At 42.7% G+C, this 26,961-nt stretch overlaps 2 protein-coding genes across 2 annotated transcripts in view; both read left to right on the top strand.

The window, feature by feature from the left end:
- Positions 1-16,244, top strand: part of LOC106613563 (FRAS1-related extracellular matrix protein 1) — a 56,438-nt gene extending 40,194 nt beyond the window's left edge. The window contains exons 26-37 of the mRNA XM_045687368.1: positions 726-1,143; positions 3,637-3,847; positions 4,223-4,367; positions 4,885-5,014; positions 5,229-5,301; positions 5,483-5,632; positions 6,146-6,444; positions 6,747-6,794; positions 7,049-7,258; positions 15,035-15,153; positions 15,319-15,404; positions 15,501-16,244. Of these exons, the coding sequence (XP_045543324.1) occupies positions 726-1,143; positions 3,637-3,847; positions 4,223-4,367; positions 4,885-5,014; positions 5,229-5,301; positions 5,483-5,632; positions 6,146-6,444; positions 6,747-6,794; positions 7,049-7,258; positions 15,035-15,153; positions 15,319-15,404; positions 15,501-15,718 (2,107 nt within the window). The 3' untranslated portion in view covers positions 15,719-16,244. The remainder of the gene's footprint in view (positions 1-725; positions 1,144-3,636; positions 3,848-4,222; positions 4,368-4,884; positions 5,015-5,228; positions 5,302-5,482; positions 5,633-6,145; positions 6,445-6,746; positions 6,795-7,048; positions 7,259-15,034; positions 15,154-15,318; positions 15,405-15,500) is intronic.
- Positions 16,245-16,523: 279 nt separating this feature from the next.
- LOC106613565 (ATP synthase mitochondrial F1 complex assembly factor 1) lies at positions 16,524-26,869 on the top strand. Its single transcript, XM_014215963.2, has 9 exons — positions 16,524-16,774; positions 20,224-20,332; positions 20,577-20,630; positions 20,840-20,902; positions 21,020-21,070; positions 21,172-21,219; positions 21,703-21,798; positions 25,487-25,594; positions 25,957-26,869. The coding sequence occupies exons 1-9, from the start codon at positions 16,563-16,565 to the stop codon at positions 26,134-26,136; spliced, it is 921 nt and encodes a 306-aa protein (XP_014071438.1). The 5' UTR covers positions 16,524-16,562; the 3' UTR covers positions 26,137-26,869.
- Positions 26,870-26,961: the final 92 nt, after the last annotated feature.

The raw sequence follows: 26,961 nt of genomic DNA on the forward strand, positions 1-26,961 counted from the left end.
TGTGTGTGTGTGTGTGTGTGTGTGGTGGCCAGTGTGTTGTTCGTGGTGGCTGGTGGAGCCTAGGGCAGTTCTCAGCTGCAGGGCTGTGTGTGTGAGAGGCAGATTGACTTGGCAGAGGGTTGAACGAGGGCTAAAATCTGTCCACACACACACACAAACCACTGTCCCCATTTCAGCTCCAGTACATTGTCACTGTAGCATGTGGTGAGCCATGGACCAGTCTGTGAGTACACAACAAGACTCACCCAGCTTGAAAATGGGAAAGGGGCCCCTATGATTGACATATTGCCTTTTTAAATTGGATCTGTAATAAAGCTAGCCTCATGGGTGAATAATGTGATGGATTTTATGTTTTTAGATCACTTTGAGATTATATTAATTTTGGTAGTTATTTTTCAATGCTTTTGCTAATTAAAAAAAAAAAAAAAGTACTTTCTATCATACAGATCGTGTTTGCCAGTGGCATCATGCAAAAAATGGCCTGTTTACTTATCATTAAATTTGCACACTTTCCCCATCCCTCTTTTGCTGTTATACAAGCTGTCCACGAGTTGGCATCTGCCCTTTGAACTGTACCTCCATCTCCTGTGTTTTAATGGACACGTCACCGCAGTAGCCCACAGCAAAACCACAAAACCCAACTACGTGCCTATATAAATGTATACGCCTAACTACATGCCAATAACCAAACTTCATCCATCCACTTTTCCATTTCCTCCCCACAGCTTCGTCGTCACCAACGGCATCAGCTCCCACAGCGGCTCCCTGCACTTCACCATAGAACACAGTGACCGGATCCCGCCGTCCCTCAACCGCAATACCGGCCTCCAACTGACAGAGGGAGCGGTGAAGTCCATCACACCAGACCACCTGGAGCTCACCGACCCAGATACTGCTGTGGGGAACCTGACCTATGCCCTCACCCAGCCCCCGCAGTACGGCAAGCTGCTCCTCAAGGGGTACCCACTGACATTACCCCGTTTTACCCAGACTGATATCAACAACATGGACCTGGCTTACCAGCACTACCAGGGCAGCCTGGCCCAGATTGACAGATTTAGTCTGATGCCGTCTGATGGTACTAACAGAGGATACCTGGAGTATGGACAGTTGAAGGAGGAGCCGCTGGTCTTCACAATACAGGTGGGCTTTACTGATTTTTATACTTCACCAAATCTTGTATGCCAGGGACGTATTCTGATATTTTTTTAACTTATTGGTCTTTTGACCAATCAGATCAGCTCTGAAAAAGATCTGATTTGACTGGTCAAAAGACCAATTAGTAAAAAAAAATTTTTTAAAAGGTTGAATTGGGTTGCCTGTGTGAATATAAGCGCTGATCTCGGACCAGTTACGCCTTTTAGATCATTATTATACAGTGCTCCCTCCCTCACTCCAGTCCCGAACTGCTTTAATCAACTCTTAATTTTCCCCTAAAATCTTCTCATTTTGATTTCCTTTTTGTCTGTGTACTGTAACTCAGCTTTTAGCTGTGAATGTGTACAAGCTGAAATAAACCTTGCTATAATATACACTGAGTGTACAAAACATTAGGAACACTTTCCATGAGATAGTCTGACCAGGTGAAAGCTACTTATTAATGTCACTTGTAAAATCCACTTCAGTCAGTGTAGATGAAGGGGAGGAGACAGGTTATAGAAGGATTTTTAAGCCGTGAGACAATTGATACATGGATTGTGTATGTGTACCATTCAGAGGGTGAATGGGCAAGACAAAACATTTAAGTGCCTTTTGAATGGGGTATGGTAGTAGGTGCCAGGCTCACCAGTTTGAGTGGGTCAAGAACTGCAAAGCTGCTGAGTTTTTCACACTCAACAGTTTCCCCTGTGTATCAAGAACGGTTCACCACCCAAAGGACATCCAGAAAACTTGACACAACTGTGCATTGGAGTCAACATGGCCAGCATTCCTGTGGAATGCTTTTTACTCCTCGTAGAGTCCATGCCCCGATGAATTGAGGCTGTTCTGAGGGCAAAAGGGGGTGCAACTCAATATTAGGAAAGTGTTCTTAGTGTTTTTGTACACTCAGTGTATATGGACATGAAGGACCTGATCCTAGATCAGCATTCCTACTCGTAGACGCGTTGGGAATATGAACCCAGGCTTCTAAGCATACAGTGTCACCAAACATACAGTACACAGATGTACTAAACGTTTGCGGCTTTCATTTGCAACGGAAATAAAGTATAAAAGGGAGAGCAAAATGTTGGGGAAATAAAGTGATGAAAAGATGAATAATATCCAAACTATCAATCATGTATTTTCTTCTTCCCACAAGCAAGGATTTCACCGTGAGCTATCTTCATAGTGGTATTCACTCAGACAGGGAGAGGGGAGAGAGTTAACCCAGGCCTCCCTACAGTATTGCATACTAAACTGTCAGCCTGCCGGGCTGTTGTGGCCAGGTGGATGAGGCTGCTGCTGTGACACTGTGTTCCTTGTGCCTCCCCTCTCCTGTGGCCCACCACGCACTCACATATTCTACAGCTGAAAACGGTCAGCCAGGCGGATAACCTACTGGCCAGCCCACCCTGCCCTGGGCCTCGGTGGGGGTGGTCATAGGCAGGCACAGGTGAGGCAGCCTGGCCAGCAAATGTCCCCTTCGGTCTAGCGGGACTCTCTGTCTGTCACTTGGCTAGAGCCGCGCTACGCCACTGTGAGCTAAACAACGTGGGTCCGCTCCTCTCAATGCTCAACCTCTGGCCCCATTAAGACTGTACTATGCATTCAGTACAGTGGCACTAGCATCATAAATAATATCTACAACAGACCTCCCAAGTGGAGGACCTCCGAGGCTATAGTACAGGTAGTGCATGATAACAACTTGTGTAAATAACTATCACTTATATCCTTAATTAATATATTAGCCCTTATTTCTCTATAATTCTTCTCTGTACGCAATCAGAGAGGACTTTATTTGGGCCAAACATGTCCATTTTTTCCGTCTGATGTTTTATAAAAAAATAACGTACCAGAATACAATACGCTTCTTTTTTGTAATTGCATCTATGAAGACTTGCTGTCTCCTACAGTGGAATTAAAATACTCAACGACCAACGTTTCTTATGTCATGAGACATAATCAGAGCACCCTCTTCTGGCCTATTGATAGAAGTGCGGGTGACAGTACATTTACTGTGGTCACTATCACTGGTCATGGAGAACCACACGGTGTGCAGGTTATTGTTCCAGCCCACCTCTAACACACTTGATTCAACTAACCAGCTGATCACCAAGACCTTGATCAGTTTAATCAGTTGTTTTTGTTAGTGCTGGGCAGGAACAAAAGCCTGCGCAACATCTAGGTCTCCAGGACCAGTATTGGCTGAAAAGATTTGGCATGGGCCCTCAGATCCTCAAAAAGTTCTACAGCTGCACCATTTAGAGCACCTTGACTGGCTGTATCACTGCTTGGTGTGGCAACTGCTCGGCATCTGACCGCAAGGAGCTACAGAGGGCAGTGTGTACGGCCCAGTACATCACCCAGTACATCCTGCCATCCAGGACCTCTATACCAGGCGTGTCAGAGGAAGGCCCTAGAAATTGTCAAAGACTCCAGCCACCCAAGTCATAGACTGTTCTCTCTGCTAATGAGCACGATCTTGTCCACCTCTAGGTGGAGCATGTAGACAGGAATCCCCCCAGCCTGGTGACCAAGAGGATCCCCAGTACAGTGGAGAACCTCTCAGGGGGACCAGGGGACAAGCAAGGCATCTACATCACGTCACGTGACCTCCAGGCCTCTGACCCCGACAGTCCCGCCCAGGAACTGGAGTTCACCATCACACGGCCGCCTCGCTTCGGCTACCTAGAGAACTCCCTCACCGGTAGCTCCTTTTCTTTGAATTGTATCAACTTTATAGATAAACAGAGGGGAAATTAGATGAATTATTTACATTTTTGGTGATAAAATGTTTTTTTTTACTTTGGGGGGTAGGTATGTTGAGTGAGAGGTGGTAGGTTTTGAGGATATTGTATGTTCAGTGAAATATCTAGATTGTACCTTCAAGAAAGGGTTATAGTACATGTTACAATCTGTGGATACAAAACAAGTCTTGGTGCCATTTGAAAGTACAGTACCTTACATGAAATGAGCTGCAGTAGTAGTGAATACATCAGGGTTATAGTAAAGTGTTCTGTAGTCCATGTGTGCACTGTGCAGTGTAGTGACAGCTTTTTCTCTGTTCTTTGCGTTTGCCTAGGGGCGTACATCAAAGGACGCTTCACCCAGAGGGATTTGGAGCAGCGCGCCGTGCTCTATGTCATCCCCACCGACATGGAGGTGACAGGGGACAGCTTTGAGTTCCGTGTCACTGACCCCGCGGGAAACACCATGCTGCCTGAAATGTAGGTTTTATTCCATTGGTACATACAGTATTACCTCAACTACCTCGCACTCCTGCACATTGACTCAGTACCGGTACTTCGTGTATATAGCCTCGTTATTTTATTGCGATATAATAAAAATAATTTAAAAAATATATATATATTTTCATACTTTTTAATTCTGCATTGTTGGGAAAGGGCTGGTAAGTAAGCAGTTCACGGTCCAAAAAAGGTTGAGAGACACTGCTTTATACTACATAGATGAATTTGGAGGTGAGCACTTTCTGTGCACAGTTATAGTGGGTACAATAGACCGATTCACGCACAGCTTAGAATCTTCCCAAATGTCATGACTGATACCATATATAAAAAAATAACCTGTTCCCAGATCTGTATGTACTGCATGTCAATGGTATGACAATGATAGTCAGAGTTGGCTAAAGCACATACAGATGGGACCAGGGTAAAATAAAGAGGAGTCTAGCCACGCTTGACCTCTCATGTTCACTCTTGACCGCACCTGTGGCCTGTCTCACAGACTGCAGCTGACGTGGTCTCGGGTGGAGCTGTCGGCTACGTGTTACCGGGTGTGTGAGAACGCAGGCATGCTGCAGGTGCAGCTGACGCGCAGTGGGAAAAGCATGGACCCAGCCTACATTGCTATTCAGGTACAGTAGAGTGGTGTCCTGAACACAACTCACACCAGTCAACTGAACAGCCGAGCTGTGGACTAGAGCAGCTAGGGTCAAGGGTTAACAATCCTACTCACTCATATTGAATTGACCTTGTAAAACAATGTCTGGCGGTAAAGTTGTGTAAGTTGAATTGAATGGGACTTGAATCTAAGTCTAAGAATGTCAACCCCTCTTTCTCTGTTTTCAGGTGGAAGATGGTACTGCCAAGGTGGGGAAAGATTTCACCCACAGCACGGCCAGTCTGATCCAGTTCGATCCAGGTCTGTGATGATCCACATCAAAGGGTGGCCAACCCTGCTCGTGTGTGTGTGTGTGTGTGTGTGTGTGTGTGTGTGTGTGTGTGTGTGTGTGGGGGGGGTGGGGGGGTAGTTGATATACCTATAATAATGTTATTAGTTGATATAGCTACCTCCTCTTCACTCTCCCTGTATGACTGATTAGGAGTCAACGTGAAAACCTGGAACATTTACCTGAAAGACGACGGCCTGGAAGAAAACCATGAGACGTTCACCGTGATTCTGAATGGCCCCAAGAACACTGTTCTGGGTCAGAGGAACTCAGCCAGTGTGGAGATAGTGGATCCTAGAGGAGGCGAGTTAAGAATGATTCAGTGATTGGTTATATAATACAGTAGGCTGAGGGCTGCGTTCTGATGCTCTGTACTCTGTCTTGCTGTAAGCCTTCCTAGGCAGCAGAGGGTGCATGTTGCCTATGGTTAATTGGAACATTTGATATACTGATGCAGAGTGATGTTTAAATGTCATACGTGTGTGATGTCTGGGTTTCGAGCGTGGGGCGTCTGCGTGCCACAAGACTTTGTGACAAGGAGGCCCTACCTGAATATGCCCAATAAGTACACACATTTGTCATTTTCTGTTTCCTCTCTCTTGTTGTACTTTACTGGACATAACCCAGGGTCATGTTCATTAAGCACCGAACGGAAGAAAGCAAACTGAAACAGGAAGGAACTACGTGGAATTGTCCAATAAGAAACGCTCATTTTTATTTTCCACTGCAAAACAGTTTGAAATGTTTTCCGTTGTGTGCCCTAATGAACATGACCCTGGTTTCGCTGTCGCTCTGTCTCGCATTCTCTCGCTACAGGAATGTGCGACCCAGAGGACCTGAGGGTTGAGGAAGATGAAAAAAGAGTACCTTCAACCGCTCACGTCCCCCAGTCCCCACAGCTAGAGGAGCACGTCACTGACACTGAAACAGACCTGCTGTGGGAGAGCCGCCCCCATCCACCAAGGGGGGACGTGCCCAACCGGAGGCCCTTCCTTGACTATGGGGATGGAGAGGGGGAGCCCCAGGACCAGGCCCAGGCTACTCAGTTTCACAGCCAGGCCACCAGACAACTCAGACTGCAGGGCAGCAGCAACAGTAATAGCAACAGTCGCACGGTGAGCCTCTGAGTTTCACCAAGTACTTGATTGGAGCCCAGCACAACAATTACTATCAACAACACAATGTTGACTTTAGCATTTATTTTTTGAGAAACTGATGTGAAACTTTGGAGGTTTTTTGATATTCAAATGATGTCTGCGGAAGAGAGTTGTCGAAGCCAGACATAAACTTGCCATTTACTATTGATTGGTTGTAGAATTTCTCCTGAAGGGAATATGTCAAATTCAACATAGTGGTTTTATGAATAGTGCCAGCATCTATACTGCATGTTAGCTATGTCTCTCCTCTGTGATTCTAGGTCCTACATTCAGGTGTCAAGAGAAAGAGTGAAGAGAAAGTCTGGACGGTAAGACTTTTCCATATACTGTAAACCTCAGAACTTTGGAAGGATAGAGGTCAGTCGACTCCTGATAAGTGTACTCGCTACCTAAGTGCAATATACCTTTCCAGTCCAAATGTCTGAACATTGATTTGATTTTCTCATGATAACGGCGTGCTCTGGTTTAGTTCTCATTGCCACAACAGGGTCAAACTGTTGCATTTATCAGGAGTTGACTGTATTTATGTGTCACATTTTATTGTGTCCCCACTCTCCACTAGTTCCATGCACTCACCCCACTGAGACTAGAGGAAATTAGGCTGCCGATTCCAGAGCCCATCCCCCAGGTGCACCCGGACCTCCAGGTGATCCCCATCTGGAGCTGGTCTGGCCACAGGGAGTTCCTCCATGAGGTGAGGGTGGGGGATGCCCCCCAGGATGATGCCCCTGTACCCTCGCACAAACAACACAGGGCTGGTCGCCAGCGCAAGGTGAGGGCATTGTTTTAACTAAAGGGGGGCTAGGGGGGTTGGGTGCAATGTTCCCTCTAAGCTGCGCGTGAGCTCGCAGTAGCCTCGAGACTGCCGTGCAGCTCCCCAGGACTGCTGCGCAGAAATATTAGCCCACAGAGAGAACCACGAGATTGAACTTCACTCAACTTTCTAGAGCAGTGGTCACCCAACCTGGTCGATCGTATTTCAAGGCATTCCTAGTCGATCGCCAAACATTTCTGTAAAAAAAACAACGATAAAGCATTGTGTTCCTATTTTTTTACAATTTTTCTCAGGCTGCTGGTGGTAGGTGCACCCGATTCAGCTGCCCTGGCCCTGCGAACCGGATATGTGAACGGTTGCCATTTTGAACCATTTAATGTGTCTGAAGGTACAAACTCTTCCTTCGCGGAGGACCCCAGAGAGCAAATCAAGTGCACTTTACGTTTACCGCTGGCCAATCGTATGGCTCAGATGACTGTGTCTGCAGTAAAGTAGCAGGCATAAAAGAAAGCTACAGCGAAGTTGATACTGTGAGATTTCAAAACGTTTAAAACCATGACTAGAGAGAGACTGTCAACAAATACAGCAATGAACTGCTGTTTTTATGATTGAGTTCATGTTTAAGTTCTTACTCAGCACTGTCAACACTTTGTATTCAACACTTTTATAAGCCATAAAATGTGCTTTCTTCCTATTTCCACTCAGCGCTGCAGCAAGCAATGCAGCAGTAGTGAATGAGTAGGAAAGTGTATCTATAGGCTTGTGTTGTTATTATTAGCGGCTTGGGTCTTTTTTTAATATCGAGGAATATTTCACTTTCTCTGTTCATGTGAGTAACGACATGAATTTGTGCATGAGCCAAAAATAATGCGGTGCGGCTCGAGTTTTGCCATCAGCTGGAAGACTGTGCCCCTTTTTGGTCAGTGTCAGTGGAGGAAAGGGAGAGCGGAGGGACGTTGAGAGGCGGACCCTCAGTCTGCTGCTCTCTCCCTCCGCTGAGACTGACCATCAGATGCAGGCACCATCAGCCCAGTAAAATAAAAAGCTAATGATTTAAATGTATGCTCACTCAGCCGTGCTTCACAAGTAATACAATAACGGATCTATTACTAGTGTAATCATATAGCCTACCTCAAATTTGAAATATATATATTGTTAAATGGCCCGAACAACAATGCATTGGCAGGGAAATTCATGTAAATCCAATGTGCGGTAATAGCGTATTGGCAGTGGTGTGTATTCATGGATGCCAAGGGAAGCCAGGCTTTCCAATTTTTTTTACCAACAATTACTTATTTTTTAACATTAAATAATTTCTTTCATCTCTCTGTTTCATCATTTTCCTTCAATTCGCAAGAGGCTGAATGTATCTCACAGGAGAAAGCATCCGAGTGAGTGAAACAGCGCCCCCTCTGTCTCTCTAAGTGTAGGCCATCTATCTGATGCTGTCTGGTCCAAATGAGTATGACATTGCTGCCGCTCCTAGCATTGAACGCAAGGGAAGCCAGTGAGCATCTGGCCTCCCTTGACAAAAAAAAGTATGCAAAATGAGCCAATCAGCATTGAGCTAAACTAAGCGAGCTCAACTGGGGAATGGTCCTGGCCCACCTAAAAAAAAGTGTCAAGGGAAGCCAGCTTGGATTTGGCGATTCTCCCATCAAATCCTATTGAGAGCATACGTCATTGACAGAAAAACTTGAATTGTTGCATCTTGTTGTAGCTATTGTCTCTTTCCTAAATTAGCCATGGATGGAGATAGGGATTTGGACTCATGGTTTTACTTAATTCTCCGTACTGGACAATGATTACAATGTCGATTCTGATCCAACCATTAATTCATACACTGAGAGGATGGAAGTTTAATATGTAGCTAGATGTAGAAGGCTAATGTTAAATAGCTAACGTTGCCTATGAATGGAAGTTAGGCTAGAGAGCAAACATTTTAACCAGGTAGCCTAGCACAACAAAAAATAAAAGTGTGTACTGTATGAGTGATAGACCATTTCATCAACATGAAAGAGAGGAGGATGGCATTGGCTTTTCTCTACAAGTAGGGTGAGTCAACATGTTTTTCTACTTGCACGAATGCGCACACACACACGCACACAGAAGTCAGAACCTGGACAGCCACATAATATTTAGCTTACGTTGATTGGACTAAATTGTTTTTGGTATCTTTTAGTTGTCACTGTATTAGACTAAGCAGAGGTGATTTGATAATGTTGAAATGGTGCTGGAATAGTGGAGGCAGCTCCTGTTGTCTTTGGGACTTGCGGTAACCCTCTGTGGTTTTAAATCAATAGCTGTTTAGGGGTCCAAACATGTCGGAAACATTAACTTGCTTGACCATTCTGTTACATGCAATATGCTTTGTGGACTTCACTGGACAGAGGTTGATATCCGGTTTTGTGATAAAACAAAGGTGTGGTTGAATGTTTTCTGCCACTGTGTCTTCTTATTGTTTCGGCCTTTAGGCCTAAATATCACGGTCGCAAAGCATATGAATTAACAGATTTTTAGAGCAAACAATGCAATTATCACAACACAGGTTGTAATATGGCTTTTTTTGGCAGGGTGGATGGCTTGGCTTCCCCAGTAATTTTACCCACGCACCACTACTGATAGATGGATAGACGGCGCCGGAGGAGATGGCTGCCGTTTTACGGGCTCCTAACCTATTGTGTGTGTTTTTCCGCGTTATTTGGAACTTATTTTGTACATAATGTTTCTGCCACCGTCTCTTATGACTGAAAAGAGCTTCTGGATGTCAGGATAGCGATTACTAACCTCGTACTGGACGAAGATTTTTTTTCTAACAAGTCGGGAAGCTAGAAATTTACTTCAGACACCCGACAAGACCCAAATCCCATCATTCGCATGAAGAAGAGATGGAGATATCGGGGACGTAGGTCGGGGTGCCCTGTAAGGATCCGACTGCGAGTGAGTAATCCCCCTCTACCATCAGTCCTATTAGCCAACGTGCAATCATTGGATAATAAAATGGATGAGTTCCGATCAAGACTATCGTACCAACCGGACATTAAAAACTGCAATATCTTATGTTTCACAGAGTCATGGCTGAACGATGACATGAATAGCATACAGCTGGCTGGGTTTTCGGTGAATCAGCAAGATAGAACAGCTGCCTCCGGTAAGACAAGGGGTGGCGGTCTGTGTCTATTTCTAAATAACAGCTGGTGCACAAAATCAAATATTAAGGAAGTCTCGAGGTAAGCTGTATCCCACAGTATCTCATGATAAGCTGTAGACCACACTATTTACTAAGAGAGTTTTCATCTATATTTTTCGTAGCTATATATATACCACCACAAACTGATGCTGGCACTAAAGCGGCACTCAACGAGCTGTATAAGGCCATATGCAAACAAGAAAATGATCATCCAGAGGCGGCACTCCTGGTGGCCGGGGACTTTAATGCAGGAAAACTTAAATCCATTTTACCTCATTTCTACCAGCATGTTAAATGTGCAACCAGAGGGGGAAAAAAACGCTAGACCACCTTTACTCCACACTCAGAGATGCGTACAAAGCTCTCCTTCACCCTCCATTTGGCAAATCTGACCATAACTCTATCCTCCTGATTCCTACTTACAAGCAAAAACTAAAGCAGGAAGTACCATTGACTTGCTCAATAAGGAAGTGGTCAGATGACGCAGGTGCTAAGCCACAGGACTGTTTTGCTAGCACAGATTGGAATATGTTCTGGGATTCTTCCGATGGCATTGAGGAGTACACCACATCAGTCACTGACTTCATCAATAAGTGCATGTCGTCCTCACAGTGACCGTACGTACATACCCCAACCAGAAGCCATGGATTACAGGCAACATCCGCACTGAGCTAAAGGGTAGAGTTGCCGATTTCAAGGAGCGAAACTCTAACCCGGACGCTTATAAGAAATCCCCTATGCCCTCCGACGAACCATCAAACAGGCAAAGCGTCAATACAGGACTAAGATTGAATCGTACTACACTGGCTCCAACGCTCGTCGGATGTGGCAGGGCTTGCAAACTATTATGGACTACAAAGGGAAGCACAGCCGCGAGCTGCCCAGTGACACGAGCGTACCAGACAAGCTAAACTACTTCTATGCTTGCTTCGAGGCAAATAACACTGAAGCATGCATGAGAGCATCAGCTGTTCCAGACGACTGTGTGATCACGCTCTCCGTAGCCAATGTGAGTAAGACCTTTAAACAGGTCAACATTCACAAGGCCGCAGAGCCAGAAGGATTACTAGGACGTGTACTCTGAGCATGCGCTTACCAACTGGCAAGTGTCTTCACTGACATTTTCAACCTCTCCCTGTCCGAGTCTGTAATACCAACATATTTCAAGCAGACCACCATAGTTCCTGTGCCCAAGAACACTAAGGTAACCTGCCTAAATGACTACCAACCCATAGCACTCACGTCTGTAGCCATGAAGTGCTTTGAAAAGCTGGTAATGGCTCACATCAACACCATTTTCCCAGAAACCCTGGACCCACTCCTATTTGCATACCGTACCAACGGATCCACAGATGATGAAATCTCTATTGCACTCCACACTGCCCTTTCCCACCTGGACAAAAGGAACACCTATGTGAGAATGCTATTCATTGACTACAGCTCAGCGTTCAACACCATAGTGCCCTAAAAGCTCATCAATAAACACCTCCCTCTGCAACTGGTTCCTGGACTTCCTGATGGGCCGCCCCCAGGTGCTATGGGTAGGTAACAACACATCTGCCACGCTGATCCTCAACACAGGGGCCCCTCAGGGGTGCATGCTCAGTCCCTTCCTGTACTCCCTGTTCACTCATGACTGCATGGCCAGGCACGACTCCAACACCATCATTAAGTTTGCCGATGACACAACAGTGGAAGGCCTTATCACCGACAACAATGAGACAGCCTACAGGGAGGAGATCAGAGACCTGACTGTGTGGTGCAAGGACAACAACCTCTCCCTCAACGTGATCAAGACAAAGAAGAGGATTGTGGACTACAGGAAAAGGAGGACCGAGCACGCCCCCATTCTCATCGATGGGCTGTAGTGGAGCAGGTTGAGAGCTTCAAGTTCCTTGGCGTCCACATCACCAACAAACTATCATGGTCCAAGCACACCAAGGCAGTTGTGAAGAGGGCACAACAAAACCTATTCCCCCTCAGGAGACTGAAAAGATTTGGCATGGGTCCTTAGATCCTCAAAGGGTTGTACAGCTGCACCATCAAGAGCATCCTGACGGGTTGCATCACTGCGTACGGCCCAGTACATCACCGGGGCCAAGCTTCCTGCCATCCAGGACCTCTATACCAGGCCATGTCAGAGGAAGGCCCTATAAATTGTCAAAGACTTCAGCCACCCAAGTCATAGACTGTTTTCACAGCAAGCCGTACCGGAGCGCCAAGTCTAAGTCCAAGAGGCTTCTAAATAGCTTCTACCCCCAAGCCATAAGACTCCTGAACAGCTAATCAAATGGCTACCCAGACTATTTGCATTGTCCCACCCCCACCCCTCTTTTATGCTGCTGCTGCTCTCTGTTATTATCTATGCATAGTCACTTTAATAACTCTACCTACATGTACATGTTACCACGACACCGGTGCCCACGCACATTGACTCTGTACCGGTACCCCCTGTATATAGCCCCGCTATTGTTATTTACTGTTGCTCTTTAATTATTTGAAATTCTTTCTCTCTTTCTTTTTTCTTTTTTTTTCTTAAAACTGCATTGTTGGTTAAGGTCTTGTAAGTAAGCATCTCACTGTAAGGTCTACTACACCTGTTGAATTCGGTGCATGTGACAAATAAAATTTGATTTGTTTTGAGATCATAGCAAGAGCTGCATGTAGCCACGTATGCAAAAAACCTCATATCCTTTGCTAGTTAGTGAGTTATTATCCCAGTTATAGATCGTTTGTAGTCAGTAATAGGGGAGTGATTGCTTTCTACAAGAGCACAAAACGTGTACATTTCTAGACAGCTTTTGAAAAGCGAGTCAGGTAAAGAGCTTTTCTTTGTCTTAAAGGGGCAGTGTAGAATTTTGAGACAGGCTTGAAAAAGCTAAGTAGCCAATAGGCAAAGGGTAGCATACTTTGTCTGATTCGCTGTAATAATGGTATGGGAATAATAATGCATTTTATTTTGTAAAGTGGTTTCTTGCATCAAACATCACAACAACATTTTCAGTAACCTTGTCTGAAGGACAAGTGGATAAACAGGTTAATATCAAGCCTACATTGAACACCACATATTGGCTGCTACTGTAGGCTGAATGATAGAACAGCTATTTCCATGTTAAAATGTTATGGGATGCATTTTCTCCATTGTTTTTGATGGTAGGCCACTCTGATAGGCCTACATAATGATCAGATAGCCACAGTTGCCTTCTTGGCCACTGATAAAACTGTAACTTAAAGCGGGTACAGCCTCAGTGTTCATAGTACACGCTCGCTGGAATTTGCACAGAATTTTCACAATTTTAAAGTTTGCACTCAGCAGACCTGAAATTTGGTCAGCGCCGAAAAAAATTGAGGGAACATTGGTTGGATGTTTTGGATGGAGACACACTACAACTGACTGGCAATCTCAAAGCCCAGAAGAGTCTTACTGTTATAATCAAATAAACTATTCCTATGTAGGTCAGTCTCGAGACATATTGAGTGTCTCGATCTTGTCTCGGTGTCTGATACATTTGTGCTTGGTCACAGACAGTGAGGATTCATCATTTCTTGCCGAGACCAGCGGATTGAAAAACTCATAATTATCAGCTTCCATTCAGTCAGTGTATAAAACCGCTTTGCCAGGCCAAATATGTACACTCCTTTCTAGAAACATTGAATATCTTAAAACAGCCTTTATATCTATTATAGACATGTTTGTGCAGTGGCGAACCTATTGGACCTAGGCCTTCAGTGTGTGACAGGTTTGTGTTTCTGAAAGGACAGCAACCGTAATACCAGCGCACTCATGTAGCAGTGAGCTTTTTCTAAAACACAAATGGCGATTGTGTAGGCTACTTTGCAGATGATTTCTCTATTGTACTACATAACTGATAAACCAAAAATTGGGTATACGAGTTATACCTGCGTATACCCTCCACTACAGCGGTATAGTGGAGGGTATACCCACTTTTTTTGTTTCAGTGGGCATTGCATATACTCAATTCTTAATCCATACTGATGCGTATAAAAGTAGTGTAGTGGATGTATTACAATTTATCAATTATGTAGTACAATAGAGAATGTTAACCCTAAGCCAACAAAAACTGAAGAGATTAAATCAGAACATCATTGAAAATAACAATGTAGTTATCATAATTTGTATATTATTATAAGAATTATTGTATAAATCCTTAGCCCTTCTCTGAAGGCTAGAAAGCCTATTGTTCCCCACTGTGTTTGGGTTAGTAATCATTTGTAGAGTGGCTCTATTTACCCTCAGTATGCATTTTTTCACTATTCTGAATGTCTAAAGAATCCATATGTTGTTCTGAAATATGAACACAGAAATACTGGACATTTTGAACTCTTATTACGGTGGTGATTTGGCAAAATTGCAATCATGGTCTTGAATTGGACACATTTTTCTTGACTCGGTCTTGGACCCCTTGTCGACCTCCCGGTCTCTGTCTTGACTCGGTCTCTCCCCCACCTCCGGCCTTGACTCAGATTTGCTTTGCTCTGGTCTTGAATCGGTCTCGAACACAACACTGTTTAGAACATCCATCCATTCATTAATTCTCTCTTTCCTTCCCTGAATGGCCCAGGCTGGGAGGTCAGTGAGCACTTCCTGCCCCACGGGTTGGAGCCACTACAGGAGGCACTGCTACGTCCTGAGCCCTGGCGTGGCCAGCTGGAGCAGTGCTCAACGGGCTTGCACCTTACTGTAAGGAGAGCTGCATTACTACTTATAGGCCCAGGTCAAAAGTAGTAAGCTACTGCTATATAAGGAATATCTTTAGTAGCCTCTAGCTATTCTGTTGGTTCTGGAGGATAGGTGATCCGCCTGTGCATTAACTAGTAATGTTCTGTTTTTAATGCTCTTTCTAAGGTTTGACAGCAATCTAACAGGTGTCCAGTCAAAAAAAGACATGGCTTGGTTATGGAAATTTGCTGGGAAACAGGCCTTTTGGATCGGTAAGGGGAACATTGCCATATTCTCTGTTCGCAAATTATCTTAAAGCAGAACACAGAGTTGTATTTTTCCTGAATACTTGTTTCATATGTTTACAGGCCTGTCAGGCAGCCCGGGACATTGGACCTGGACGGACGGCAGATCCCTGTCATTCTCCAGACTCAAGAGAGACCGAGCCCAAGAGCAGCAGCCCGAGAGTGCTGCCTCTAGATCCACATGTGTGTTAGCCCAAAGCCAGAAAACATGGACACCCATGACCTGCACCACGGCACCAGAACGCAGATACATTTGCTCATCGCCAGCACAGAATCACTGAAGAGGAATGTGGATTACCACACTTAAAGGGCAATACCAACACAAATATTGGCAATATTTTATTTGGGGTAGTGTGCTATAGATGTTTAACTACAGTAACTAAGCACAAGCTGAATCATTGATAGCGTCAGCTGGTTTTCCAGGGTGGTTGAAGGATACATGGCAAACCTACTAGTTATTGCATGTCGACAGAGAGTTTATTCATCATCTGAGAATCAAAAATATCACCTGTAAAGGACTATCCAAATAAAGTGAGACCCAAATATACTATGGAGTTATTTTATGGAGGAAAATGTCAATATAACTACATTACCCTTCAGACAAAAGATAAGCCATAAGTGGGTGCTATTCTAGGGGGTGGGTGGGGTTAGGAACTCAATTACTGCAGTACTACATTGTACTACGTTGTACTTCAGTTCAAACACCGAAAGGTTTCAGTTCTAAAAAAAAGATGGTCTCTGACATTATTTACAGTTTACCTTGAAGCTGCTCTGTAAATTTGTTCATAATAAAAACCTTGAATCTTCTAAAATGTGTTTTCACCATTGCTACTATTCTAACATACTCTGTGCATTCATGTGCATTACTGTTGCATTCCAAGCTTGTTTTGATGCATTCCAAACTGATTTCGAAATGAATGCAAATGTTTTAGAAGACTGTTGTGTTGTGATTTGGAACATTTATGGATTTAATTAAAATGCTTAAACCACTTGATTAACAAAAAAAGACAAACATTTAGGCATATCCATATAGTTATATGGACCTTTCTCATTTACTGTTTGACACACACAGAACAGGTCCTCGGAACGATTAAGTTGATAGTGTTTCTTCACGGCGCTTTATTTATGTGCGACAACGAGGGAAATATGGCGGCGGCCATGGTGCAAATGTCTTGTTTGTACCGTGGCATGCTAGCGGTCAGGGCAACTGGAATACGACCGTTCATCCCAGGTCTGGTGCCTTCGCATTTTAGAGCATTTTCTGTGAAGAAAGAGCCGGAACTGGAAGACAATCCATATTATAATAAATATCAGGAAAAGATAAAGAAACTACGAAAGTAAGCGCAAAGTCAAACGCTAGCAAAGATTAGTTAGCACCAGGCTAATATGCTAGCTAGTTTGGTGTACAACTCCAACTGATGTTTGTCACTGGATAATGAACAGGGAAATGAAATACCCAGGTGTAACAACCATGGGTAAGACCTGGTGACCGCTAAGTATTGCCTACTGTGTTAACTAGCTATATATATATATATATATGTAATGTAACGGTATGTATGTACAGTTGAAGTCGGAAGTTTACATACACCTTAGCCAAATACATTTAAACTCAGTTTTTCACAATTCATGACATTTAATCCTAGTAAGAATTCAGTTAGGAATCACTTTATTTTAAGAATGTGAAATGTCAGAATAATAGTAGAGAGAATTATTTATTTCAGCTTTTATTTCTTTCGTCACATTCCCAGTGGGTCAGAAGTTTACATACACTCAATTAGTATTTGGTAGCATTGACCCAAGTTAAACAATTTTAAAGGCAAACGTTTCAGGTAGTCTTCCAAAATCTTCCCACAATAAGTTGGGTGAATTTTGGCCCATTCCTCCTGACAGAGCTGGTGTAACTGAGTCAGGTTTATAGGTTTATAGCCTCCTTGCTCACACACGCCTTTTCAGTTCTGCCCACAAATGTTCTATGGGATTGAGGTCAGAGCTTTGTGATGGCCACTCCAGTACCTTGACTTTGTTGTCCTTAAGCCATTTTGCCACAACTTTAGAAGTATGCTTGGGGTCATTGTCCATTTGGAAGACCCATTTGAGATCAAGCTTTAACTTCCTGACTGATGTCTTGAGATGTTGCTTCAATATATTCCTGCCTCATGATGCCATCTATTTTGTGAAATGCACCAGTCCCTCCTGCATTAAAGAACCCCCACAACATGATGCTGCCACCCCCATGCTTCACGGTTGGGATGGTGTTCATCGGCTTGCAAGCATCCCCCTTTTTCCTCCAAACATAACGATGGTCATTATGGCCAAACAGTTCTATTTTTGTTTCATCAGACCAGAGGACATTTCTCCAAAAAGTACGATCTTTGTCCCCATGTGCAGTTGCAAACCGTGGTCTGGCTTTTTTTATGGCGGTTTTGGAGCAGTGGCTTCTTCCTTGCTGAGCGGCCTTTCAGGTTGTGTCGATATAGGACTCATTTTACTGTGGATATAGATACTTTTGTACCTGTTTCCTCCAGCATCTTCACAAGGTCCTTTGCTGTTGTTCTGGGATTGATTTGCACTTTTCGCACCAAAGTACGTTCATCTCTAGGAGACAGAACACGTCTCCTTCCTGAGCGGTATGACGGCTGCGTGGTCCCATGGTGTTTATACTTGCGTACTATTTTTTTGTACAGATGAACGTGGTACCTTCGGCATTTGGAAGTTGCTCCCAAGGATGAACCAGACTTGTGGAGGTCTACAATTTTTTTTCTGAGGTCTTGGCTGATTTCTTTTGATTTTCCCATGATGTCAAGCAAAGAGACACTGAGTTTGAAGGTCGGCCTTGAAATACAACCACAAGTACACCCCCAATTGACTCAAATGATGTCAATTAGCCTATCAGAAACTTCTAAAGCCATGACATCATTTTCTGGAGTTTTCCAAGCTGTTTAAAGGCACAGTCAACTTAGTGTATGTAAACTTCTGACCCACTGGAATTGTGATACAGTGAATTATAAGTGAAATAATTGCTGGCCAATCAGATTGCTCAGATGACCGAGTCTGCAGTAACGTAGCAGGCATAAAAGAAAGCTACGGCAAAATGTATACTGTGAGATTTCAAATCCATGACTAGAGAGAGACTGTCCACGAATACATCAAAGAGCTGCTGTTTTTATTAGTGAGTTCATGTTTAAGTTCTTACTCCGCACTGTCAACACTGTATGAAATGTGCTTTCTTCCTATTTCCACTCAGCGCTGCAGCAAACAGTGCAGCAGTAGTGAATGAGTAGGAAAGTGTATCTATAGGCTTGTGTTGTTATTATTAGCGGCTTGGGTCTTTTTTAATATCGAGGAATATTTCACTTTCTCTGTTCATGTGAGTAACGACATGAATTTGTGCATGAGGCAGAAATAATGCGGTGCGACTCGAGTTTTGCCATCAGCTGGAAGACTGTGTCCCTTTTTGGTCAGTGTCAGTGGAGGAAAGGGAGAGCGGAGGGACGTTGAGAGACGGACCCTCAGTCTGCTGCTCTCCCTCCGCTGAGACTGACCATCAGATGCAGGCACCATCAGCCCAGTAAAATAAAAAGCAAATGATTTAAATGTATGCTCACTCAGCCGTGCTTCACAAGTAATACAATAACGGATCTATTACTAGTGTAATCATATAGCCTACCTCAAATTTTGAAATATATATTTTTTAAATGTCCCGAACAACAATGCATTGGCAGGTAAATTCAAGCAAAGCCAGTATGCGGTGATAATGTGTTGGGCCTATAGCTTACTGCACAAACCTCATTGCTACAGTACTGTTTTTAATTGGTTAATGTTGCATAGGCTAACATTTTTTAAGCCATGTTAATAAAAAATCAGGGCGGTAGATCTCGGCATGCATTTTGACTCCGAAAGTGATCTTGACTCAGAAAAGGTTGGTGACCACTGCTCTAGGCTGACCTTTAGCTCTCAAACTCTAGGTGGCATTTTGCCGCCCTACAGTTTAACCATTAGCTTCGCCCACGACAACCTCATGTGAACTATAATCCCGACGCTGTATTTTTCAATTATCATTGCTCGCAAACGCATGGCCCTTATCTTTGATTAGAAAGAAAGAATCCTTCAAAGAAACAAATATACACTTGATGTAGCCGTTTTCCACAGATCCATCCAGCTACGGCCTTCACCGTCCAAACCCGGACGACGCTGGGCCAATTGTGCGCCGCCCTATGTGACTCCCAATCACGGCCGGTTGTGATACAGCCTGGAATCGAACCAAGGTGTCTGTAGTAACGCCTAAAGCACCGAGATGCAGTTCCTTAGACCGCTGCACCACTCGGGAGCCCTTGCCTCCAAACTACACTTCCGCTACACTTCCTGAGTTAGGCTTGTACACAGGTGTTCGGAGCATGATAGATAGTGACTGAGCACAGGTGGTCGCATCTTGTCTTATGTAAACAAGCGCTGTTACATGAAGATCGATATAAGCGTGTGGGAACTCTAACCCTTACCCTATCAACGTGTGTATCAATTTAACTTTTTTGTTTTTTGAAAATGTATTTCCAACTGACATGAAAGATAAGGTCCTTATTGCTTCCAAAACCGTACCGCAACCATGCGTGTCAATGTTCAGATTGAGCGTCTGGGCTCTTAACAAAACACCCCCGTACAGAAGACTCCTTCGTCCAATGACTCTTATGAGTAATGGATCTGCGTCATGATCACGGGCTAGGCTGACCTGTACCTTAGTTCAGAATTTAAACATTTCCTAACCAGAAGTTATTTCATATTTTTTTTTTAGTGCCAAACCTCAGGAGTTCAATGCTCGGCTCGAGAAGCGGATTGAAGTCAAGAGGGAGCCTCTTGGACACTCTAAACAAGGAGACTTTGTCAAAGTCATGGAGCAGGAGGTAAGTTAACACAACATTTTGTTGGGTGTAATCATAATGCTTAAACATGGTCTGTTAGGCTACCCACCGTTGCTTTGGGGTGCGTGCATCCTCTCCCCTGTTGTAGGAATCTTTACGCTGAAAGACTGCGAGCCCATAGATGTAGCTTTGACAGCCTTCGTGCCAATATGCACTACACCAATGGAGGGAAACACTGTTTGATTGTCTCCAATTTGATATGCAACAAATCTTACCTTATTTGCAGTTGGAGAAGCGTGACAAGCAGGCTGATGGTTCAGGCAGATTCACTAAAGACAAGGTGAAAATGAACATGCTGTCCTCGATAGCGTTGTAAATTGCTGAAGAGAATGTGGAACGGCATTGATTGATACTATTGACATTATTGGATTGCATTTGTATACATCTTTTCACAAGGTTTACGAGCCCATTACTTGTTACCCATGTATGAGGGTAACTCACCCCGTACACCTGGGTGATCCCATTTACTTCTTTTTTGTTTTTGCACAGACCCTAGGATCTATCCTCAACTTGGACTTGATCCGGGATAATTCAGGAGAAGAAATTGCAGAGGTATGGATATTTTACATATTTGGAGATTAAATGTCATATCTAGGTAAAGAACCGTGTTATTTTTCATGTTGTCATAAGAGGAATGAAACATGTTTAACTTTCATTCTCTGTTTTCAGCTGTGGAGGCAGTATTATGCCACAAAAGACACCATCAGTGCTGTCATACCAGTAAGTTTGCTATTTTGTCAGAAAACACTTTTGCCAGTAATTTGACTTGCTTGGCTTAACTAATGTTTTCTGATAATTGCATAATTATTCCTACATTTTAGGCTCACATTTTTGAAGTCATTTTCAACCGAGCTAAGTCGAACCCTGCGGTAAGAATCTCACTGCTCAGTGTCTATTACAACTGTGCTGTAATATGTCAAAATATTTGATGATAATAAAGTGTGTTTGCAATGACGCATACAAATTGCGAACAAATAAATTCTTTGCCAATTTGTCTGGCGTAATGACTAAAGTCAGAGCAGATGTGATTGTAACATGTAATAAAGACCACTTGGTGGGAGTATTGCTCTACTAAAGAATGGTACGCTCCAGCTTCAACTAGTTCAGTGCTTCATGCTAACCACAACCTGAATGATGTATGACTAATAGAACAACAGTGAATTGAGATATGATTGAGTCCCTGCATTTTATAATTTTTTAGATGTTATACTCTTGAGTACAATTGGAACTCTTGTTGGTTGATGGTCGCAAAGCAGAATGATGGTAATTTAATGTCAGATAGTTTAGTAAAGAAACAGTTGAAAATAGACAGCAGTGATGATGATTACAATCTGTGACTCCCCTGTCTCCAGTTCCTGTATGCGTTACCCCAGAAGGAGGGCTATGAGTTCTTCCTGGGCCAGTGGTCGGACCACGAGCTCCATTTCACCTCCCTCATCAATGTCCAGGTATTATTCCCATAAAAGTTCAATGATCAATCCATCATCACTTATCCAAACGAAACCATAGATAAAATACATAGCAGATGATAAAAACCTATCTAAAATATAGGGATGGGCACAATTATTAGAATATTCAAATATCCAAATGGATGTTAATATTCAATTACTTGGGAGAGTATTCATTTCTGAGAAATAAATGTGCGTATTTTTTTGTGGGGGGGAAATGCTTTGTCTAAAATGTAATAAAAGTATTTTTCTGACTTTGCTACATAGCCTACAAGGATAAACCATTACATGACTATGTTTATAAAACAGTTGTGACCGTATTTATGAGCATACAGAAGACGCACTGGCATCCTACAACCGAGGTAAAGTTGGTTTTACATTCAACAGACATTCGCCAAAAGCCATTACAAATGTAAAAATCAATAACTAATTCAATGTTTTTCACAGAATCATCAAACTAGGTATGATTTATTCTATAAATGTCTAGCATACTTTTAGAACATTTGTTTTGAATACAAATTCCGGTTTTGATTTTATAGAAATACATCCAATCTATAAAATGCCTATTAAAGCGGTATAAATCAATAACTAATTCACCGTTTGTCACAGAAACTTCAAACTACAGTTGAAGTCGGAAGTTTACATACACTTAGGTTGGAGTCATTAAAACATGTTTTTCAACTACTCCACAAATTTCTTCTTAACAAACTATAGTTTTGGCAAGTCGGTTAGGACACAAGTAATTTTTTCAACAATTGTTTACAGACAGATTATTTCACTTATAATTCACTGTATCACAATTCCAGTGGGTCAGAAGTTTACATACACTAAGTTGACTGTGCCTTTAAACAGCTTGGAAAATTCCAGAAAGTGATGTCATGGCTTTAGAAGCTTCTGATAGGCTAATTGACATAATTTGAGTCAATTGGGGGTGTACTTGTGGATGTATTTCAAGGCCTACCTTCAAACTCAGTGCCTCTTTGCTTGACATCATGGGAAAATCAAAAAGAAATCAGCCAAGACCCCAGAAAACAATTGTAGACCTCCACAAGTCTGGTTCATCCTTGGGAGCAACTTCCAAACGCCGAAGGTACCACGTTCATCTGTACAAACAATAGTACGCAAGTATAAACACCATGGGACCACGCAGCCGTCATACCGCTCAGGAAGGAGACGTCTCCTAGAGATGAACGTACTTTGGTGCGAAAAGTGCAAATCAACCTTGTGAAGATGCTGGAGGAAACAGGTACAAAAGTATCTGTATCCACAGTAAAACGAGTCCTATATCGACATAACCTGAAAGGCCACTCAGCACGGAAGAAACCACAGCTCCAAAACCGCCATAATAAAGCCAGACTACGATTTGCAACTGCACATGGGGACAAAGATCGTACTTTTTGGACAAATGTCCTCTGGTCTGATGAAACGAATAGAACTGTTTGGCCATAATGACCATCATTATGTTTGGAGGAAAAAGGGGGAGGCTTGCAAGCCAAAGAACACCATCCCAACCGTGAAGCAGCATCATGTTGTGGGAGTGCTTTGCTGCAGGAGGGACTGGTGCACTTCACAAAATACATGGCATCATAAGGAAGGAAAATTATGTGGATATATTTAAGCAACATCTCAAGACATCAGTCAGGAAGTTAAAGCTTGGTCGCAAATGGATCTTCCAAATGGACAATGACCCCCAAGCATACTTCCAAAGTTGTAGAAAAATGGCTTAAGGACAACAAAGTCAAGGTATTGGAGGGCCATCACAAAGCCCTGACCTCAATCCTATAGAAAATGTGTGGGCAGAACTGAAAAAGCATGTGCGAGCAAGGAGGACTACAAACCTGACTCAGTTACACCAGCTCTGTCGGGAGGAATGGGTCAAAATTCACCAAACTTATTGTGGAAGGCTACCCAAAACGTTTGACCCAAGTTAAACAATTTAAAGGCAATGCTACCAAATACTAATTGAGCGTATGTAAACTTCTGACCCACTGGGAATGTGATGAAAGAAATAAAAGCTGAAATAAATCATTCTCTCTACTATTATTCTGACAAAAAAAACATGAAACTAGGACATTAAAACACTGGCAGAATTTTCATCCACATCCATTCACTTAAAATATGTATTTTAAAGTATAAATACCCTTCTAAGACCACTGTCTTTCTGGACATTTTAAATAGGTTTGCAAATAGTTCTTTCTGCAAGTGAATTGAAAGGGATGCGTTAATATCTATGTAGGTGATGTAGTTTCCGCACTGGTATAATGTGTGGTAGTTGCACACCTCCCTGCTGAATTATGTAGAGCTGATTTGGGCCAGTTTATTTTTTTTTTCATGATCTTTTGTGAAAAACTAAATGTTCACATAGGCTTTGTGCTAGCAGTTTAAGAGAGAAAGAGAGCAAATAGCATAGGGACAGCCTAGTTGAAGTCCTAGTTTTTAATGGTTAGTGCCAGTAGATTGCAGAGGGGTTCCCATACAGTTCAGAGACAAATCATAATGTATACATTAAGCCCAGATACAAAACATGTACCGCCCACTTCTTGTGTTATTGTTAGCCACCCTCTGGGATCTTTCAAAACCCATGCTATATATATAGCATGGGTTTTGAAAGATCCCAGAGGGTGGCTAACAATAACACAAGTGGACGGTACATGTTTTGTATCTGGGCTAAAAACACACAGTATATACACAGTATATACGTACACTACCGTTTTAAAGGTTTGGGGTCACTTAGAAATGTCCTTGTTTTTGAAAGAAAAGCAATTTTTTGGTCCATCAAAATAACATCGAATTGATCAGAAATACACTGTAGACATTAATGTTGTAAATGACTATTGTAGCTGGAAACGGCTGATTTTTAATGGAATATCTACATAGGCGTACAGAGGCCCATTATCAGCAACCATCACTCCTGTGTTCCAATGGCATGTTGTTAGCTAATCCAAGTTTATAATTTTAAAAGGCTAATTGATCATTAGAAACCCCCCTGGAATTTTCACTCAAAATAAAAGTTGTAAAAGTATGCTGGACTTTTATAGAATAAATCATACGAAGTTTGATGTTTCTGTGACAAACAGTGAATTAGTTATTGATTTATACTGCTTTAAATGGCATCTTATAGATTCTGTATTTATATCTAATCTAAACTAGAATCTTTATTCAAAACAAAGGTTGTATAAGTATGCTAGACATTTATAGAATAAACCATATCTATGTTTATGTTTCTGTGACAATCGATGAATTAGTTATTGATTTTTACCATTTTAAATGGCTTCTGGCGAATGTCTGAATGTGTGAATATAAAACCAACTTTACCTCGGTTAACCTACACACGGTTCACCCTTGTTGTTATTGTCAGTCAATCAAAGCTTTAAAACACATGTATTTTGACTATCCGGATATCCGAAAGTAATAAAAATCATGATATTCAAATAGATAGTATAGATCAGGACTCTCAACCCTGTTCCTGGAGAGCTACCGTCTTGTAGGTTTTCACTCCAACCCTAATCTAACACACCTGATTCTAATAATTAGCTGGTTGATAAGCTGAACCTGGTTAGTTACAACTGGGGTTGGAGTTAAAACCTACAGGATGGTAGCTCTCCAGCGACTGGGTTGGAGACCCCTGATATTGATGATATACTACTATATTGTATAACACATGATGTTTTCCTGACCCTCTCCACAGACCATGGGAGAGCACGCCCCCAGTCAGTTGATCCTCTACCACTACTCAGACTTGCAGAAGGATAAGGGTGTAGTGCTCATGACTGCTGAGATGGATCCTAAGTTTATGGTAAGTTGGTTTTTAATAAGCCATCGTACATGATGCAATACAGTTCCACTTGATCATAAAGATGTTGAAGTCAGTGTTTGAAATCAGCAGCAGAAGAATCCAATTATGCATATGCTTCACATGCAACTTAACCGTTACCCATACAGTCTAGTCAGATGTGTATACAAACAGCACATGAATAAATTATACCAACAACTGTGCTGGGTGAGATGGTAATTGGTCAAGTATTTGGACTGTCGATTCCAATGTCATTTTACCTATGGTATTTTGTTTGCTTATTACACAGTAGTCATCATATATAGCTTAGCTATTTGTTGTGGTCTAAGTAGAGGAAAGCTTTTAACGAAACACTATTTTTGCAGACCGTACATCTGGCTCAGTGCTTGGCCAATCAGGTGCAGCTGTTCTACGGAACCCAGCGGCAGGAGACCTTCCGATTGGTGGAGACCTTTAACCACAAACCAGCCGACTTCAAACACATGGCAGTGATCGCTGAGTTGGAACAGAGCGGCATCAGTCCTGCACTCACCTCTGGAAACTAGATCTAAGAGTTGTCGGATGGTAAAATGACGCTCCAATTCACCACAGGATTGGAATCGCCAGGGGACGTGGTCATTCATTTGGAGCCTCTTCTTGCGTTTGCAGGGGATAATGGATGAAGTCTGTTGCTTGGGACTTATGACCTGGTTGAGCAGATTCATCAGTCAAAATGTATGCTAAATTCCTGGGCATAGATGATGTAATGAATCAATGTTGTTTAATCTTATCAAAGCCTTAAATGTTCTTCCTCACTGTGCCCCTGTCAATCTTACAGTTGCACTTGACAGTAGTCTCATCTTCCATTTTTAGAGCCTGGGTTACGTCCCAAAGGGCACCCTATTCCCTAAAGAGTGCATTGCATTTGACCAGAGCCCTATGAGCCCAGGTCAAGGGTAGTGCACTAAAAAACAGATTAGGGTGCCATTTGGGATGCTATCCCAGTGTTTTGTGTTTTCCCATGATATATGCTTGATATTTTTGTGTACAATAACTGCAGGAATTTTGCTTTCAAAACATAAGGAAGTGTACAATGAGATTGTGTACATAGTTATCTAGCTTTGTGGTTGATGGATGAACTGTGTAATACAGTAAAAAAAATGGTAAGACAATTTGCCTCCTTTCTTTTATTATACTGGTACTACATGGTTACATAGTTGTTACTTGAGCGATCACATGTTATTCACCTGTTGCGCTCTTTATACCTTGTAATAAATTAGAGGTATTGACAATGCCATACTGTTCAAGCGGGGTATTCATAACATGATTTTCTGGTTGTGTGTACTTTGCACAATCAACCTAAACAACATTGTGAAGTGATTTACTGCAAC

Source organism: Salmo salar, chromosome ssa10 (assembly GCF_905237065.1).
Source record: "Salmo salar chromosome ssa10, Ssal_v3.1, whole genome shotgun sequence".
In the NCBI taxonomy this organism is placed as follows: Eukaryota; Metazoa; Chordata; class Actinopteri; order Salmoniformes; family Salmonidae; genus Salmo; species Salmo salar.

Excerpts from the sequence above, each read along its gene's own strand:
- LOC106613565 (XM_014215963.2), top strand. The coding sequence starts at position 16,563 with ATGTGCGACAACGAGGGAAATATGGCGGCGGCCATGGTGCAAATGTCT. Across the intron at positions 20,903-21,019 it reads CAGGAGAAGAAATTGCAGAG|CTGTGGAGGCAGTATTATGC; the intron begins GTATGGATATTT and ends CTCTGTTTTCAG. Across the intron at positions 21,799-25,486 it reads CCTCCCTCATCAATGTCCAG|ACCATGGGAGAGCACGCCCC; the intron begins GTATTATTCCCA and ends CCCTCTCCACAG.